General features: G+C 27.7%; 1 protein-coding gene across 10 annotated transcripts in view; it reads left to right on the forward strand.

Moving 5' to 3' along the window:
- LOC129907880 (serine protease inhibitor 42Dd) overlaps window positions 1–19,631 on the forward strand; it is a 52,044-nt gene that overhangs the window by 30,502 nt on the left and 1,911 nt on the right. Inside the window, exons 4-5 of one of the 10 annotated variants that reach the window (XM_055984335.1) lie at window positions 41–206; window positions 272–412. The exons of 1 other annotated variant lie outside the window; for it this stretch is intronic. In XM_055984335.1, the coding sequence (XP_055840310.1) occupies window positions 41–206; window positions 272–317 (212 nt within the window). In that variant the 3' untranslated portion in view covers window positions 318–412. Of the gene's footprint in view, window positions 1–40; window positions 207–271; window positions 413–6,496; window positions 6,646–7,510; window positions 7,782–8,560; window positions 8,731–11,886; window positions 12,039–17,149; window positions 17,308–17,590; window positions 17,742–19,631 lie in introns of those variants that run through there. 8 more of the 10 variants (XM_055984350.1, XM_055984336.1, XM_055984346.1 and 5 more) reach the window with 8 other exon arrangements.

The raw sequence follows: 19,631 nt of genomic DNA on the forward strand, positions 1-19,631 counted from the left end.
ATTGGCTTGCAATAAAATTTTTGTTTTTCCATCAATATAGGTATTATGTGTGATGGTTTTGATGAACCATTAGAACCTGAATTGATAGCAGACAAGCCATTTATATACATTTTAACAAATAGTGCATTGCGAATATTCTTTCTTGGATCATTTATTGGAAATGAGGGTGCCTATGTTAAAGCTATGAAATCCCGACTTCCTACCAAGTAAGATTCAAATTTCAAATATCTATACTTGGTTTAACTTTATATTAATGAAGTTTAATTTTTAGAATTATTTCTACATGTATTCATTATTGGAAAAGTATCTTTAAATGACATCCAGTCAGAACTTTAAATTAATTTCTGATGGAGGCCTTAAAAATTAATCAACATTAAATCTTTAATTCTATAAATATTGGAATTATAAATTATATCCAAATTGGCTCGAAGCAAGTAAGATAACTTGCCAAGAATATCTATATAAGCGTATTGATTCGATTGGAATTGTGTAATGTCGGTTTTAAATTCTAAGAATTGGCTATAAATTCGTTTGGCGAAATTTTTTAAGAGATTAAAAAGAATTAATAACTTTATACACAAATCTTTTTGTATCTTTATAAACTCAAAAATATAAATAAATTCAGATAAATTTAAAAAAAAATATCTTAAAATAAACAAAACTTGCAAATTGTATGTTTCTTTATTTTGGGACTAATGAAAAAGTTTTTGGACTTTTTTTTATACCTAAACGTTTTGGTAATATTAAAAAAATTAAAAATTTAGAACTTAAGATTTTCGACCAAGGGAGAGTGGTAGCCCACTGAACTGTTTTAAAAAATATGGAGCACTTCTAAGTACAGTAGTTGATTCTTGTAACAATGTAGAATAAGAAGGCTGGTTGTTTATACAAAGAAATTAATTAAAAATTGAGAAATTCTGCTTAGGGAGCGTGGATAGGAAAAGAACCAAATTAAAAACTTAGAACCAAACCAAAAATAAATTTAAATAAGTATGAAAATAAATTTCGGAAAACTTTTTCTTACCCTTTCAAGCCCAGCCTTACTTTCATGTAACAAAAAAAAAAATCGCAAAAAATATTTCATTTAATAGTTTTAGGTTTAGACGGCTTAATTGAAAGATAATAATGTCTAGTTACTGGATTAGTACAAAAAGTTAATCAAATATCATACTTTTGATTTTTTTTTTATTGAAGAAGGATTGAAATCCACAATTTTTTTTTTTGCTAAAAGATTAAATTCTTATATGGTCATAATTTTGAAAAAAAAAAAAAAACATTTAATTTGGGATAGAAAGCAAGAGTAAAATGTTTTCATAAAAAAAAATTTAGGTGAAAGGGTGTTTTTTTTCGAAGAGACAGTAAAATCTGTTATTGGTCCCAAAAAGCCAATGATTCGTGTAAAACGTCTAAGATCTTAAGTATAAACGTTTAATTTGTCATCAAAACCAAAAATGAAATGAATCATTGGCTTTTTGGGACCAATTACAGATTTTACTGTCTCTTCGAAAAAAACACCCTTAATTTTTTTTTTTATGAAAACTCTTTATTCTTGCTTTCTATCCCAAATTCAATGTTTTTACAAAATTTCAATAGGGTAACCCATCATTTTTGTTTTCACTCAAAAAAAAAAAAAAACACCCTTTTAACAATGATATTTTTATAGATCCTTTAGATTCTTGTTTCTAATCTTAAGAGTAACATAATTGCTGAATTTCAATGGGATACCACTAATATTACTCTAGTATTGCTACGGTGACCATATTTCTAAAAGTGAAACCCGGGACCAATAAAAAATTTGTTGGGTCCTTTTGAAAACTTTGTTTTTTCAAACAAAAAAAAAAATATATTAAATAAAATAAAATGAGATTGCTTAAACGAACATTTTCGTTGAAATCATTTAAGTCGTTTACGACTAAGTCAAAAATCAAGAAAACGGTTTTATAATAGGAACTGTTAATAACTTCTGAAAATAATTGTTTTATCAAAATTGTGAGAGCTGTTTTTTAATATTTTAATTTTATTTTAAATGATTTTGAAATTTTGTAATATTGAATTCAACTGTCCTTAAAAGTTTTGAAATTTAGCTGGGTCCTTTCTGTTTCATATGTATGTTGTTCATTATTCGAAAAAAAAATTTTTCTGGTGTAGCTTCCCAGCCTGACAAAAACAAGCTGGAATTAAATTAAAATTGATGAAAAATTTTTAAAAACTAATGCTTTAATTCGAAAAATTAAAAAAAAAACTTTTATTTTCCAACCACTGTTTTCTTGTTTTTCGTACAAAGTAATTAAAATTTTGAATTAAAAAATCAGAGAATGTGGAAATACGGGACAGTCACGGGACAAATTACAAAATACGGGACACTTATACGTCCCGGGTTTCCTAAATAAAAACCAGGGACAAGCTATAGAAACACGGGACAGTCCCGGGTAAACCGGGACGGATGGTCACCGTAAGTATTGCACACTTTTTCAAATATACCCATATTTTCTCTACACCTAAAAAAACACCCTTTCACAAGAAAAAAATTTATATATTTCTTTTATTCGTAATTCCCATGGGAAAGCGAACATATTTTATGAATTTCGTAGAGTACCTTTTATACCATTGATTTTATCGGACTTGTCGCGGATTTTTCCTATTTGCCAAAAAAAAAAAAACACCCTTTAACCTAAAATATTTGTATAGACTTTTTGAGTTCTTGGTTTCCCTTATAAATAAAACATTTTTACCAATTTTCATTGGTATAACAATATTTTCCCAGTTTTTCCGAATTTCATCATTTCTTAAAAAAAAAAAACACCCATTCACTGAAGATAATTTTGTACACTTTATAGATTCTTAATTCTTATACCAAACAAAGCTTTTTCACCAAGTTTTAAAAATTAATAAAATTTAAGTCAGTTATTATGATACCTTTCTCACACATAACTCAACCCATCAAAAAAACACCCTTTCACCAAAAATATTTGTAAGACCTTTTTAAATCTGAGCTGGTTGTTTAGGTTAAAGTACTTTCATAAGTCAGAAAAAGTATCATAAATTTCTTTCTATTCTTTGAATTTTTTTTTTTTTCATTGAAATAACTTGTATTATTATTTTTAATACAGCTATCATCATGAGGCTTAGCATGAGCTTGAACGTTAGCAGTGAGTACTTTATTGCAAACAAACCATTTCTTTACACTATTTGGAATAAAACCGGAATTTATTTTTGTGGAAGGAACATGTACCCATAAAAATATAAAATTTTACATTAAATAAAGTTAAACTATGAAAAGCTATAAATTTAACTTAAAAAAATTATAATAAACCATTATTGCTAGAATTAAGGTATTTTTTTTATAAGGAAAAAGCTCAATTTTTTTTTAAATAAAATGAAAGGGATATGAAAATTAACAATGAATAATATTTATTTTATCAAAAAAAAAAAAAAAAAAAAATTATTTAAGCATTTTTAGTGTCGACACTTAATTAATCTGTTTTGCTCTTCAATTTTTACCGCATCTCCCGTTTCCACGTTTAAATTTATTAAATTAAATAATAAAATTCATACAAAGAATATTTTTTTTGTTTCTTAAATTATAGCTATGATGTTCCAGGTCGAGTGTTGCTTGCAAATGAGAACTGAACTTTACTTTATTGCAGACAAACCGTTTATTTATATCATTTGGAATAAAAATGGAATTTATTTTTATGGGAAAAACTTTTCTTTTTAAATATGAACAAAAATATATTGATACTAATACTATAATATGTAAAGTACAATAAATGATTAAAGAGCAGTTGGAAACTTTTTTTCTGTACGTGACAATTCTTAAGATATCAAACTACATAGATTTTTTTATTTAATTAAAAAAATCGATTTCTATATAGTTCATAGTTAGCTTAGCCTGTCTGTACGTAGCGGTATTTTATTTTTATCTTAATCTCTCAATAAAGTGAAGATTTTTTTGACATAATTTCTAGAAGTATCTTCAATCGAGATACTGTGAAAATATGTTTGAAAATGAACTTTATATGTGTCTGTACATGATGACAGATTTTCTGTACGTGACGGTATAATTCAACGAATAAAGCTCTTAGAAGATTGTGCGCGGCTTTCCTCTGATAAAGGGAATTCAAGACAACATACATTTCTGTTAAATCAGCATTTCATTATTGAGCTTAAAAAAGCTTCCTAAAACAATACATATTTAAGAATTTTACATTAGCACTTTCTATTTTTTATTTTATTTTTAAATATAGGAATATTGACGATGAACTATTGCATGGTCAGTTTTCCAAAGAAGATCAAATTTATTGCAAACAAGCCATTCTATTATGCAATTTGGAACAAGAAGGGAATATACTTTTCTGGAAGAAATGTTTCATTTTAAATGTTTTTACAAACACTATCAATAAAAAAAGTTTTGATAAATAAATATGTACAAATTTTGGTTGTTTTTAGTTTTTTTTTTGTGAAAGAAAAAAAAAATTATAAAATGCAATAATGACCTTAATTGATTAATTCATGAAAGTTAAACTTTCATGAATTAATCTTTTAATACTTTTAATACTAGAATGAAACAAAAAAAAATAATTTATTTTGTGGAACGAAATACAAGAACGAAATACAGATCTTAAAGAAGGATGTCAGAAAAGCTTAAGTCATTGTTTTCGGAACCCAATCAAATCATCTGACACAAAGTTAAATATTTGATTGTTTTATTAATTTTACTGCATTTTTTTAATGAGAAACTATATTTTGATCAATTCCACAACTTTTTGTTCCTTTGGTGAAAAGTTATAAAGACTAAAAAGCAAAATTTCTGGTTTTCATCAAATTGTTTAATTTCAATTTTACCTCAAGTTTCCGTCAAAATTAGAATAGAAAAATTTGGGGTTGGTGTTCTTTTCTATTGAACTTTTTATTCTTAAAAACCGACTTTAAATTTGATGTACTCATAAACATTTTTCTTGCTCTGCTTTTTTACTTGCTATATATGTAGGTACTATAGGGCAAGTTTAGGATTCGTTTAAAAAAATCGAACTCGAGATAACAATTTTACATGATATTACGATGATGGAGAATGCCAAAAAAGTGGGTCCGGCAATTCTGTCTGTCTGTATATTTCTTGAGCTAAAGCCTAAGCGAGTGAAGTGATTATCTTCAAACTTGGTAGTTGGCAGTTTTAGGTGATTCCCTAGAAGTAAAATTGAAAGTTTTTTTTTATGACCAAAACTAACGGTACCTGCCATATAACGGAAATAGAAAAGTTAATTTTTTTCAAAAACAGCTCTAACGATATTGATTAAAATTTTTGTGTGTAGAATTACACATAAGAGCCAACTTTTGAAATAAAAAAATATTTTTTGTACCTGCCATAGAAAGGTTTTTTTGGTTTCTACATATATCGTACAAGACTCACTTGATTTCAACGAAAATTTGTATTCAAAAGTGTTTAAGTAGAAATAATATTAAAATTTTCAAAAAACACATTTTTGGATTTTTAAAAAATATTAAACATTTTTTTTTCGAAAAATCAATTTTTTGAAAGCGGGTTGACGAACAATTTTGAAATTTCGTTTTTATGTGTAAATTAATTATCTCTTTTTATTTGAAAAATGTTAGCAAATTTTTATAAACATAATAAAAAAAAATTTAAAAAACGACTCCAACGATTTTCGAAAATTTTTTTCTTAAAATACTTTTTTATAGAAGAAATAAAATGGCATACTTAATTTTTTGTAAAACATTATTTGAAACGGTGTTTAACTAATTATAAAAACAGATTTTATTTTTGTACACTATACTTATTTCTTCAAAATATCAAATTTTAAATTTCTTGAATAAAAAGCTTGAACATTAGAGTTACTTTAAGTATAAGAGCAAGTACGTGCGAACCCAGTCGTGCAGTTTATTTTATATAGAAACTGTAGAAACTATTGCTTAATAGAACCTTCTTCCTGCTTTCTTTAATGCATTAAACAAGTGTTTGATATTATGAGTACAAATTGTATATGTATTATGTTTTTAAATACAGGAGTGATGATGGCGATGGCCTCTTGCATGATAAGCTTTATAAAGGAAACCGAATTTATTGCAAACAAACCATTTTACTATCTCATCTGGAACAAGAAAGTAACATATTTTTCTGGAAGGAATATTTCATTTTGAATGTTTTTGATAAAAGAATCATAGCAAAAGTTTTGAAAAATAAAATAATATTTTGGTATCGAAATTTACGAGTTTTGTTTGTTAAAATTTTTGAAAGCACAAGAATAATGTTTTTTTAGGCGCAGGGTCATCGCTTTATAGGACATAAGTCCATAATCGACCAAATTTTGACCCCGAAGATCAGTGACATGTTTATGAAAGGGGAGGGGCCTATAAGAAAACTTAGGAGCTTTCTTTTATAATATTTCATTCTATGTTTCAACTAATTTTTGATTTTTTAAACAAACAAACCTTTTATATTTTAATATTTTGTACAACTGTGTTTTTGTAAATACAGGAGTAATGATGATGCGCTATTGCATGATGACCTATTCAAAGGAAACCGAATTCATAGCAAACAAACCATTTTATTATGTCATCTGGAACAAGAAAGGAGGAATATACTTTTCTGGAAGAAATCTTTCATTTTAATTCTTATAAATACATAAATTATATAAAAAAAAAAACTATATGAAAAATAAATAAGAGTTTTTTAAATCTTAAAAAAAAGTTTGCATTTTTTTCTTAAATTAAAAAAAAAAAGGATTAATAAAAATAATTAACCTAATTGAATATTGAATTGGTCATCCATTAAAAATGTTGAGAATTCTTCTAGACAAGTTGAGGAGAGAATTTTGAGAAGGGAATAAAATCATTTTTCATTTTTTTTGAGACTAAGTATGCAGTTTTTTTGTCAACACAATCAAAATTTTGCATTTGCTTTGCCGATGACCAGCCACCAGTGTAGGAAGTACTGAATCTCAGTTTGAAATTTTGACATGGTTGGTTTTAAAAAATTGTAACTTTTTTCCTAGATGTCGTACAAATATGATTGAAAAAAATATTTAAAGCTTAAATATTAACCATTCATGTGATATAAAATTTATTATATGTTGTTATATAAAAAAATTGATTTAAACGTGACGGAATAAAAAAAGGTTTTCAAGAAAAATTATTATTTTTTAAGGTTTCACTTCTACCACGTGTGGATTGTACTCATGATTTTTTAATTTTCTAAATTCATAAAAAAATTTCAAATATTTTTTCTTGGCCGTCTTAGAAAAATAGGAGAGCTAACAAATTAGTAGTAAAATTGTTATTCCTCGTTTGTGTAAGTTATACTTCGAAGTGTGCTCGTCAAAAGTAATTTATGTTGAAATTTAAAGAAGTAGTAGTTGTAGTTTTCTTCAATAAAGTAGTCAATGTGTATGAAAATTTACATTATAAAATGTATCCAAAACACGCACTTTTTCAAAAAAAAAAAATAAAATATTTTTAACTGAAATACCATTCATTGTATTTTTAAATATAGCTATAGTCATGGTGATGTGTTGTGCGGTGAGCGATTCTCCAACTGAAATCAACTTTACTGTCAACAAACGTTTCATTTATATTATTTGGAATAAGAATCAAGTACTTTTTTCTGGGAGAAATTTACGTTTTTGAAAAATATTTTTAAATGAAAAAAAAGAGAAATTATATGATATTTTGGTAACTTGGTAAAATTATGTTTGTTGTTAACTAAATGTCAATGGTTAAGACTGAAATAAAGTTCTCACTAAGATTTTATAGATACAAATTTTCTTATGTGTATTATTTTTACTCTAAGAACCGTTAGATTTGTAATCAGACTTTGAACACAAATTTTTTTTTTTTTTTTTTTTTTTATAATTAACGCGCACTAAAGGGAGTTAAATACCCTTAATATGTTAAACACAGTGCGAGCTTCAGGAAAATAGGGAGGGATTTAAAAGGAGAAACCGATGCAATCTTCAAGTACTCGTATTGGACTTTAATATTGAATAAGCACAACATTTAAGGGCATTTTTAAGGGAATTTTAAATGAATTTCATATTGAGAAAAAATTCTTAATTGTATTTTTTTGAATTTTTAATAAAAACTGTTCGTTTTTGATGAAATTTGGTGATAATGTACATAATTGCGTTTCAAATGTATTTATTTTGAACTTATTCTAATTTATTTAAAAAAAAAAATGGAATTATTTTCCATTTAAAAATTTTTCGAAAATAGTTTTGATTTTTGAAAGTTTTTTGATGGTATGTTTTTTGTGAAAACCTCTAACTTTTAGATCAGTCAAGAAAGCTCCATAATGTCAGAAATTTATGATGGCAGAAATTTAAAATTTTTCCTCTTCTATGGGTCGTTAGCATACCTTCTAATTTTGGTATTTTTACCAACTCAAGATTTTCTTTTATCTACCAAAAAATAACGTATTTAGTTATGTATTCTCTTCATTTTTCCTGTATTTTTTCTATTTTGCAACACATGAAATCAATTAAATATATTAAAAGCTATTATACAAATAAATATTAAAATATTATATCTTTAAATATACTCGTAGGTATGCAAATAGTGATGTGTTGCGCAATGATGACATATCAAGAGGAAATCATCTTTACTGTAGACAGACCATTTGTTTATGCTATTTTAAATAAGAATGAAATATTTTTTACAGGAAGAAATTTAAGTTTGTGAAAAATAGAAAAATTATAATAAAAATGTAGAAAATAATTTAAGAGCTCTTTTTATAATAATAATATTGTTTTTTTATTTTAATAAAATTATAAAAACAAGTAAAGTGATAATAAAAATACTAGACATTTACATTGACGATTAATACCTTGATTTTGTAAATATTAATTTTTAATACAAATAGGAAATAACTTATTCAATAATAAAAGAGGATCTACACAGGGTGCCTCATAACAACTGCTTCAAGGAATATTATTATGGTATAGTATTAAGTTAAATTTTAATTAAAAAGTGTAGAAGTAAATGATTGTTTCTTTTAAAGTATCTAGCTACAGTAAAAAAAATTTATGAAACTTTTTTAAGTAGTTTGTTAGTTGATGTCACAAGCTCAACAACGCATCATTTAATTCGAGGATGTTCTTGGATCTTGGCAGTACTCGCCTCCCTAAAAAAACCCCTTTTATTTGTAAATTTAATTTATAGATTTTTAGTTCGCATTAGCATGACCCATAAATTTTGTATGCCAAATTTGATTACTGTGCGAAAAATATTAAAATGTTTCTAATAAAAATTGAAATGTTTATTTGCATGTATTTACTTAAAGCTATTGCTTTGATTTTCCTTTCTTTAAATTCTACATTTAAAAATAACTATTAATTCATATAGAGCATGTGATATGCAATGCGGTCTTTACCCTTTTGGGGGCCCTGGGCATATTTCAAAAATAGGGCCCTTGTCGTATTATATAAAAATGTTAGGTTGTGTAATAATAAAGGTATACAGGAAAAATCATATAACTTTGAATCAATATTTATTTTTTTTAAATTTATTAAATACAATAATATTTTTTTAAAAAGATAAATAATAGTTATTGTATAAAAATAAACATATACAATGTAAAAATAAGAACAAAAAATTAATATTTCTTATAAAAATTCAAAAATAAACAAAAATTAAATTAAAAAATAATAAATTAGTTATTCAGAATTTAATTTAAAAAACAATAATTAAAAAAATAGGCCAATAGAGGTTAAGTGATGTTTCAGCAATTAGGGGGCCCTGGTGATTGCGGGGCCTTGTAAAGAGGGGTCTGATGTGATTTGATCTTGAAAATTGCTAATTGATTTAGCTATTAGATCTGTGAAGTAGATTTAAGATTGCCGAAATATGGTTATTACAAATCTTTTAGTTTTTACAATGATAACACTGTGACATGTTCAAAAATACTCGGGTGGAAATCTATCACGTTTTGCAAGGCTTATCTCACTGATTATGAAATGATAGGAAAATTTCATTACACTCCCACCGCCAAAATCTAAAAAGTTTTTTTTGTCGACCTTCAGTGAGGTTTTCATCCAAACATGTGGTTTTGATAAGCAAACTATACAATTTCAAAAATACAGTCTGGTGTTTGGTGATAACTGATAACCAACATGAATTTTTTGTGGACCATTTTTTTTATTTTACGGATTATTCTAACTCCTGTGGGCTTTGAACCAACTGAGTAGAGCAGCATCGAGATGTTACTACAATGAACTTTTAATTTTTGAAGTCCTTCATAATCTTATCTCGACCTTCAAAAATTGTGCTCTTGATATCGATGTAAAAAAAAAATTGGTGTCCAACTTTTATTTGATTCACCTTCGAGCCTTGCAATAGTTAAAGCGTTTTCTTTTCATCAAAATTATAGGGTAAAAGCGGGTGAGATGGCATACCTTTTTTGTTTTTGTCATATTTTTCAAAGTAAACCACATTTCATATTTTTAACAATGCAAAAATGTTCTATATTCAATATCCAATGTATCGTTTGTTTTACAGAATTTTATATTTTAAATTTATATTTTTAAATTAATATAGAAAAAAAGTTTAAAAAAAACCATCTCCCCCTATAGGGTGGGTGAGATGGCGCATGAGTTTGTTTTAGGTTTCTATCCCCAAATTCATTGCAAAAATGGTTGAACGATGTGAAGGAGTCAAGCACCAATGCATGCTGTATAATAGATAGCAACTAGTCGTCTTTTTTATAAAATTTGAACTTGGCTGAATGACTTAAAAAAATATTTTGAGGGTGATATGGCACATGCTAAAACTATACTCAATTAAAAAATTCTAGTAGGGAATGCGCCATTTCACCCGCAAAAAACTGCGCCATCTCACCTTTTTGCGCATAACTTATATTCGTAAGCACCCATAAAAAGCAGATAGAACTAGAGCTCAGATTTCACACGCAATGCATAACTTATACTTTCTTGTATGTATTGGTGTATCAAGGGCATCTAAGATCCCAACGACTCACAAAATATCGGAACAAAAAAAAAGGGCGAAAAAAAAATTCGAAAAAAATCATCACATGATTTGCTTTGAAATTTTTTTTTATTTTTTGTATCACAGGTAAAGAAACGATTACTGGCTACTTCGATTTAAAATATTTAAAGAAACCTAAAAATAATTTTCGTACATTTTTAGAGCAATAAATGTAAAAGATATTTAAAGTGCGCCATCTCACCCGCCGCGCCATATCACCCGCTTTTACCCTAAACTCTAGATTTTGCACTCATTTTCGACGACTTTTTAACGGTACCTGCCATTTAGAACGCTTGTTTTTTAAATTTATGAATTTATCGTAAACAAAACCTATTTCAACCAACAAAATTTACATTCATTTTTGGAATTTTTAAAAAAAATATTTCAATGAAATGAAACGTGAACAAGATTCCACCCGGAAAAATTTTATTTCACTTTTCACCTATTATGAGTTCCGGGCGAAATGTTGTTCACGTTTCGGAAATTCTCCGTATTTCGAATTTTTTTTTTTCAGGTAATATTCGAGGTAGAAACTATGTAGTTTAGCGTAAAATGTAAATTCCCTTCGGAGCAAACTCACAATAGTTACTAAAATACCGGGCGAACAAAAATATTTCGGGTGGAAAAATTTCCACTTGAAACTCAGGATAGGCCTGATAATAAATTTTCCCCTATTCTATTCAATGAAAATATTTAAGATAAGAGGTAGTTTTAACATAAGGGCAAGTACGTACTATCTAGTCGTGAATTTTATTTTATGTATGTAATACTGTGTTGTTTACTGTACGTTTCGCATTTGCTATTTTACATAAAGTTTACCGTCTTCATAAAAATATTCAACACACAAAATAATTTTGATAAATTTTTATAAACCATTTATTCTTTGGATAGCTTTAATAATGTCCTTTGGATGTTGTGCGATGACCGTTTTACCCCGTGAAATCAACTTTACAGCCAACAAATCGTTTATTTATGTTATTTGGAGCAGGAATGAAATATTTTTTTCTGGAAGAAATTTGACTTTTTGAGCAACTTAAGAAAAAAACCGTTTTTTTTTCCAATTGAATTAGCTTTCTTAATACTGTTGTAATATATTATTATGGAATAAAATTAATGAACCATATTAAATTTGAGTTTTGCAAGCTGTAACTAACATAATTAATATTAGAGTTTTTTCCGCAAAGTATGCTGTTTAGAACTTTTATTTCTTGAAATAATAAAATATTTAAATTTATTTGAATTTTATTTTATATTTAGGATTCTTAATAAAAAGGAAATATTGCGCATGGAAGAATGAAAAAGAAATAATTTATTTCAATGCAGACAAACCATTTATTTATGTTTTTAGAAATAAATTTGGTATACTTTTTTATGGTAGATATTTATCATGTGAATAAACTGTAAAATATAATTTTAATAAAAAATAAAATATAAACAAATAATTATAAATAAATAAATATAAATATTATAAATATTATTATTAAGACAGATTTTATTTTGATCTCAAATTTATATAACATAATATTTAATAGACCGGAGCTCCAGAGCAAAAATAGAATAAGAGTTTGTATTGCTGAGTATGATTCCTTGGCATAAAAGAATACTCCAGCCAGAAGTGCTACTAAATCCATTCGTACATTTCTGAGAAAACGACAACACTGGTCGGTTTTCAGTTTTTTTGATTTACCTAACTCGAAAACCAAGCCTCACTTTGAAATGGTTTAAAGACACTTTTCATAGCAAATTAAATTTTCTATCAAGGTAAGATGGTTAAAAAATTTTAAAAATAATTTTTGACTAAAATTCTAACCTAAAGTCAATGAAAAAAGTTAAAAAATTGAGGATTTTATTTTTTTCTAAATCAAGGGGCATTTCGTATAGGAAAGTTTGTACCTACTAATAAAATAAAGTAGAAGTAAAATCCTTTGGTAAATATGCAATTTTTTATTTTTTTTTGTCAAGAAGCGACTGAAATGTACCTTTTCAAATATTAGCATTTTTGCTATATTTTTGACTTTTTTAGTTTCAACTAGCAAGTTTTTAAAATTCGATAAAATCGTAATAATTGGTTAGTTTTAGACTTTTGAAGTTAACAGACCTCAAGAGATTGATTTAATATAAACTAAGTATTAAAAACTAAAAAAAAATTATTTGCATCTTTATGGCCTTGTGTCCAATTTTGTGTATTTGTATTTTTATAAATACGGATCGAATGGGTGGAGCGCCAGCCATCAGACTATGTGTGTTGCACAGAAAACATTTAATACGAACTTTTCAACTACAGTCTTAGAGGGAGTCGAGATTCCCTCATGTCGAACTTTTTCACCATTTTTAATGAACAATTTTGAAGAAAAAATATTAAATAAATCATTCTTACTAGAATTTCCCTCTTACTCGAACCGATTTTCGAGTCCCGTGAAAGTTCGACTTAGAGGGAGTTGACTGTATTTTGAATGACCTAAAAAACATTTCATGTCAAATCAACGATAAACGAAAAGTTTCAGTTGAAAAGCGACAAAAAACCCAAATGAGTTTTAAACTAAATTGTTTGGCAGTGTGAGTAATAAATATTGCAGTGAGTGTACTGATTTTTTGAGATGTTAAGATAGACACCAGTAGCTTAAAACTAAGTTTGCAGCTTTGAAAGACTGGTACTGATACCTCGGTGTGCGAAAAACCGCGAAATTTTTGGACTTTTTTCATTTTTTAGCTTTCAAAATTGTGCATATTATGGAAAATGTTTATAAAAACCAGTTAAAGATGATAAATTTTGGAACAATTTTAGCGTAACCACAGCTCTGTAGGTCCAAAACTTCTTAAAATAAATCACTTCAAAAGTTGAATAATTTCCCCACAAAGTAGATAGATTTGGCAAAATTATATGAGACTAGGGCCAAAGGCTTACCGCCATGAGACTGGTGTGAAGTCAAACCTGAAGGCTTCTGCATATAAGTTGTGAATTTTTTTTTGAAAATCGTATGTGTTGTTATAGAGATATTGCCGTGTTAAATTCATATTAAGAATACATTTTCCAGGAGAAGCATAAGACATAATATGTCAACAAGGTTTTTGCCACAAGAACCAAAATATACTTTTCTATAGGTTTTTGGGTTGCTGAACTCGAATCCGCAATCGGAAAAATTCTATTGGAATTCGTTCTTGAAATATTACCGTTTTTATTATTGTATTGTATTGTGTATTACGGAAGCTAATAGAATTTTTCTAATTACGGATTCGAGTTCAGCGACCCAAAAACCTGTAGAAAAGTATATTTTGGTTCTTGTGGCAAACATTTTATGACCAGGGACTTAAACTTTAGATTAAATTTAGTTTCTCTTTGGCTTACTAACTGAAACTTAAGATATCTCGAGCAATTAAAGAGATATCGGGAAAAATTAAACAGTTTTTGAAAGAAGAATATTATGTTGTTATAATCACCGGTACAAATTTGTTTATAATGAATTACCCCACATAAAAACAGAAGCTCGAAAACTATCAGCACATCAAAAACCTCTAGAAAAGTATATATCTTGGTTCTTGTGGCAAAAAAAGTTCAGTTTTGTTGACCAGTGTTATTTGATGTTGGTCTTCTTTACATGCGCGTAGGAAGGGGGGGTCCTGGGTGGGCCAGGCCCACCCTAGAAAATCCATGGCCCACTCTAGAAAAATTGGCAGTACTATGGAACTTTTAAGCCAGAACTATAATTGAATCATTTATTTGCAAAACATGATAAGTCCACTTTTTTTTAAAATTCGTTTTTTTGACTAAATTTGTACTCCAGGGATAACCACGTCTGTCTTTAAAATATGAAGTATCTACTCCATCTATATCCGATTTTACAGCTACGCGAAATATTTTTTTAGTATCAAAAACAGAATAAGTCCCGGACTTATCATCTTTTGAAAATAAACAACAGCTTCTTTTTGTGTAAATGGTATATTAGATTAATGGCTGAAAATCTTAAGTTTAAAGCTACTTTAAAGTTAAATAAGCAGTCCGGACATTGCATTTTATTCTCAAATACAATTGTTTGATAGACTGGGGCTAAAAGCAAAATTGCATATCCATTTAAAAACTAATTTCACATCCGTTTATTTTCAAAGTATGATAAGTCCAAAAGCGTTTTTATTTTTTATCTTTTGAGCTATCGCTCCAAAAATTAAAAACGAAACGGTATTTTGTAGCTAGGCAAGAGTTCTACAGAATGTATTTTTTATAAGTTTTTCTACGCATATCAAAAGAAAATAGAACGTTTTTTTCTTCTCCTGAAAAATTTAAAATCATGGACTTATCATGTTTTGCAAATAAATGATTCAATTGGAGGAAGCAGTCGGAAGCTTATGTCAAATTCACGTTTTTGTTGTTGTTTTCTTCCGTCGAGTGCGGTTGCGAGCACTGTTGCCGTCCGTTTCATGTTCATCCGACAATTATAGTTCTGGATTTAGTCTGGTATTAGCTCCCACTGACAGTTTTTTTTTTTTTTCATAATATCGCTTGCTGAGAATTATAAGTTTGTTTGCTATAGTATAAGTACATACCTCGTTTATATGAGCAGACTCAGGGCCAGTTGTACAAACGTAGTTCAGCTTCGGATCAGGAATTTAACTCGCCGATTTCGGCGGATGAGCAGTGGATCAACTTTATTTAAAGAATGGATCTAGCTATTTCAACCTATATGGACCTAGAACCAGTGCTAAAAGTCAAATTTACCACCGAATTCAGAATAGAAGATAAAAGTTGCTGAACCATGGATTTAATATTTGTACAACTGGCCCTCACAGGCCGGATTCAATAATTAGCTTTTTCAACTTAAAATTTTGGCACAAGACTTTATTTTGATATTTAGCCCGTGTGTGAATCGGGTAAAATATTTAGACGAGAATACATTTTTGACACTTTTGAGGTGAAAAGATAATTTCAGTTGTCAAGAGAAACATTATGAGTGTGTATTAGGGAAAATTAATATTTTTCAATATACATGTTTTATTTTATTGATGATGAAAAAAATTGTTAGTGAATGGCACAAAAATAAAATTCACAGGAAAAAGTGTGTTGGAAGCTTATGTTAATATTTATAAATTAATTTGACATCATTAATTCTTTTGTTTTGCAGAAAAAAAAAATATATCTACCTACGTTAAAAATGTATTCAAATTCACACAGGTAAATTAAGCCAAAGATAATTTTTTTTACTAACCAGATATTCAAATTTCTTAACTTAACCCAATGCCCAAAATTTAATTTCCTACATTTCGGCTTAGGTTTCAAGAGCACCTTAAGTAAAAAATAAATAAAATAAAATTGAAAGCTTGGTAAGGTCAGTTTTTAAAGCCAATCGCTGTCATATATTTTGAATGAATTCAACATGTGTGTCCATCAAAATAAAAGTGCTGTAACTCCATCCAATTGCATTTCGAGATAACAAGCTTTTAAAAAAATTAATTCCATATACCTAACACCACACAATATAAAAACAAAAAACAGTAACTATCAAAGATATATTGCGTAATTGGAGTTGATTCCTCTTTATATTGAATGATATTAACAAAATACGATACCATTAATCAAAAAACACCTTTTTTCAAAAGAATTGAGTTACACAACCATTATTTTTGACAAATTTTAAGTTGTTTAAAACAACAGAGCTTGGCGAATAATTTGCCATTGTAGGGATCAAAGTAAAAAAAAATGCATGGCTTCAGGTGGACGATATCATCTGGCCCACCCTAGATAAAATCTCTAGCTACGCCCATGCTTCTTTACCTTAAAAAGACTGTATTCGTTTTTGAATTTTTATTTAATTTAAAGCTTATGATTTATGAATCATTCTCATGGTTAATATTTAATTAATTTCTTATGTTTTATTAAAAATCAGTTAAAATAAAAATGGCGATTGAAATGGATGGTGCTTCTTTCAAACATTTTGCTTTTGAGTTGCTTTTTATAAATTTTTTTTTTGACAACCGTACCTAATAGGGGCACTATTTTTTCTATGCTTCTTATTGGCTTTTTGTTTTTATATTTTTTTTTTTTGTAAAAACTAAAATGACATTTTACATTAGAATGAAACGAACCTTTTATAATGTATATCTACAGTACATTTTTATTCTCTCTGGTGACTGTTTTTTAATAATATTATTATTTTTTTAACAGTGGCGAAAATAGCATTCAAATGCGCTGTCTACGTGGGAAGATTCATCGCTGACCATCCATTTTTCTATCTCATTTGGGATGGGAAGAAAAATATTCTATTCTCTGGAAGCAATTCAAAATTTTAAACTAAAAAATAAAATGTCTGTCATTTTACTTATCTACAGGTACACAATTTGATGAAATAAAGTTTTTTTTTTGAGAAATTATCTAATTGATTGTTTTTTTTTTTTGAATCTTTTTAAATACTCTCGAGTTCGATGTTGTATTATACAAATATTTATTGTACATCACTCTCTGAAGAAGGTTATGTTATTTAATAGAATATTAGTAACTTTTCTTTCATTAAGATTCACTGCACTTCTATTTCTCTACTCTAGAAATATTCTTTTCCTGTTTTCCAATGGTCCTTCAATATTTTTTTTATTTTCTTTTTTCATCAACAGGAGTGACGATCACTATAAGATGCGGGTTCTTTCGACGACCAATTAAAGAGTTTTTAGCAAAGAAACAATTTTTCTATGCTATTTTAAGTAAACAAAAGAGCATTGTTTTTGTTGGAAAACTATTGAAAATATAATATATAATTAAAAACAAAACAAATATAAATACAAGAAAAATGTGTTTTATTGAAAAGTTAAAAGAATCAAAATTATTATATTTTTTTTAAAGGAGAATCTAAGATTAGGTATACTTAATCAATAAAACTCTATTAAATTAAGTTTATTTGAATTGAGTGCTGATGGCAACCTTATTCAGCAAAGGTATTTTTGAATAACAAGAAAACGAAGAAATTCACATCTCAAAAAATTAGAAAATCATTCAACTACTGTGTATACAAAGAAAAAATCTAATGTAGAGTCGGACGGGGTAAGTGTACGCACTTTCGACTTTGAAGCATGATTCCAAGCGAAATATAGAAGATATAATACAGAGCTTTAGCAAATTGCATAGCTGCATATTTTGGCTATTCATTACATAAACAAAACTTCATAATTTTTTCATTTTAATTATATACATTATTAATGAAAAACCAAAGCAAGTCCAATTGCGTACACTTTCCCCTACATAGGGGTAAGTGTAAGGATAAGTTGGGGTAAATGTACGAACGCAAATTGACACTTCTGTTACAAGGTTTTATTATTAGTAATATAAAAAATTAAATATTTTATTTCATATAATAACCGCAAAATTGAATTTCATATAGTTTTGAATGTAAAAAGATTTTTTTAACGCACTTAAAGTTCTTGAACTCCAAAGACGGGCGTTATCATACAGACAAAATCAAGGAAGACACTTTTATTATATGTTGTTACTGTATTTTAAATAAAAATGATCTTAAACAAAAAAAAAAGTAAATCATTTGATCGTTAGCCCTTTAAGACTTAAGCCAGAAAAATACATTTTTTACAGAATTTACTTGTTATTCCAAGTGTTAGTCCAAGTGAAAGTGTGCGTACACTTGCCCCCAAAGTTTTGCGCACACTTACCCCCATTGCAATTTTTTTCAATATTTTATTTATTTTTAACAAATTAGCAACAAATCCAATAAAATTTTTACTCAAATACAATGTTTATATTATATAATCAATAAATAATCAGCACTCAATGTGTTTTAATAAAATCACTGAATACTAACACGTTTTTAAAATAGAGAAATATTTTAGTAAAACTAAGGTTTTTTTTTGTTTGGCTTTCCTTCAAAAAACAAACAAAAGTAAAGTGCGGCAACCAATGACCCAAGCAAAGGACATATACCTGCTTAATTGTGCATTTACAATATTGTCATTTGCGAGAAATTAACTGTGCGTACACTTCCCCGCTGCGTACACTTACCCCGTCCGACTCTACATACATATGTATGTAATTTATGTATAAACAAAAGAGCTGATATGCAAACTTTTGAAGAAGAATTTTTGGGAGCGGTTCGTATTACTGTATTTCAAAATTCTATATGATCAATATTCTATATAATACTGTATGATTATAATACTGTATGATTAAAATTCTATAATTCAAAATACTGTAATTGTAGAATCTTGTAACTGAAAATATTGTATAAATAAAATACTGTATATATATTTAATTGTTGTATTACAAAATTCTGTATTTCAAAATTCTGTCTTTTTTTTTTTAATCTGGTCATACAAAAACTATTGTAATTTCGCAAAATTTTGAAGAAGCTTAACAAGCTTCCTTAATACCTTTTTGTGGAAGCTTTGAATGGTCATTCAAATTGGATTTTTAAGGAAAACAATTAAAAAAAAAAATCTTGACGGACGGACCACAACTGCATCATGCGGCGGTTTAGAAATGTTTGATCATGGTGCGAACGTGGTGCAGCTGTGGTGCGGCGCAGTAGGAATTTCTGATAATAGTGCGGACGTGGTGCAGCGGTGGTGTGCGGAATTCCATTTTTAATCGGGAATGTAAAAAAGTGCGCACTTTTTTACATTATCAAAACGATTTTCAGTTTTTTTACAGC

Source organism: Episyrphus balteatus, chromosome 1 (genome assembly GCF_945859705.1).
Source record: "Episyrphus balteatus chromosome 1, idEpiBalt1.1, whole genome shotgun sequence".
Lineage (NCBI taxonomy): Eukaryota > Metazoa > Arthropoda > Insecta > Diptera > Syrphidae > Episyrphus > Episyrphus balteatus.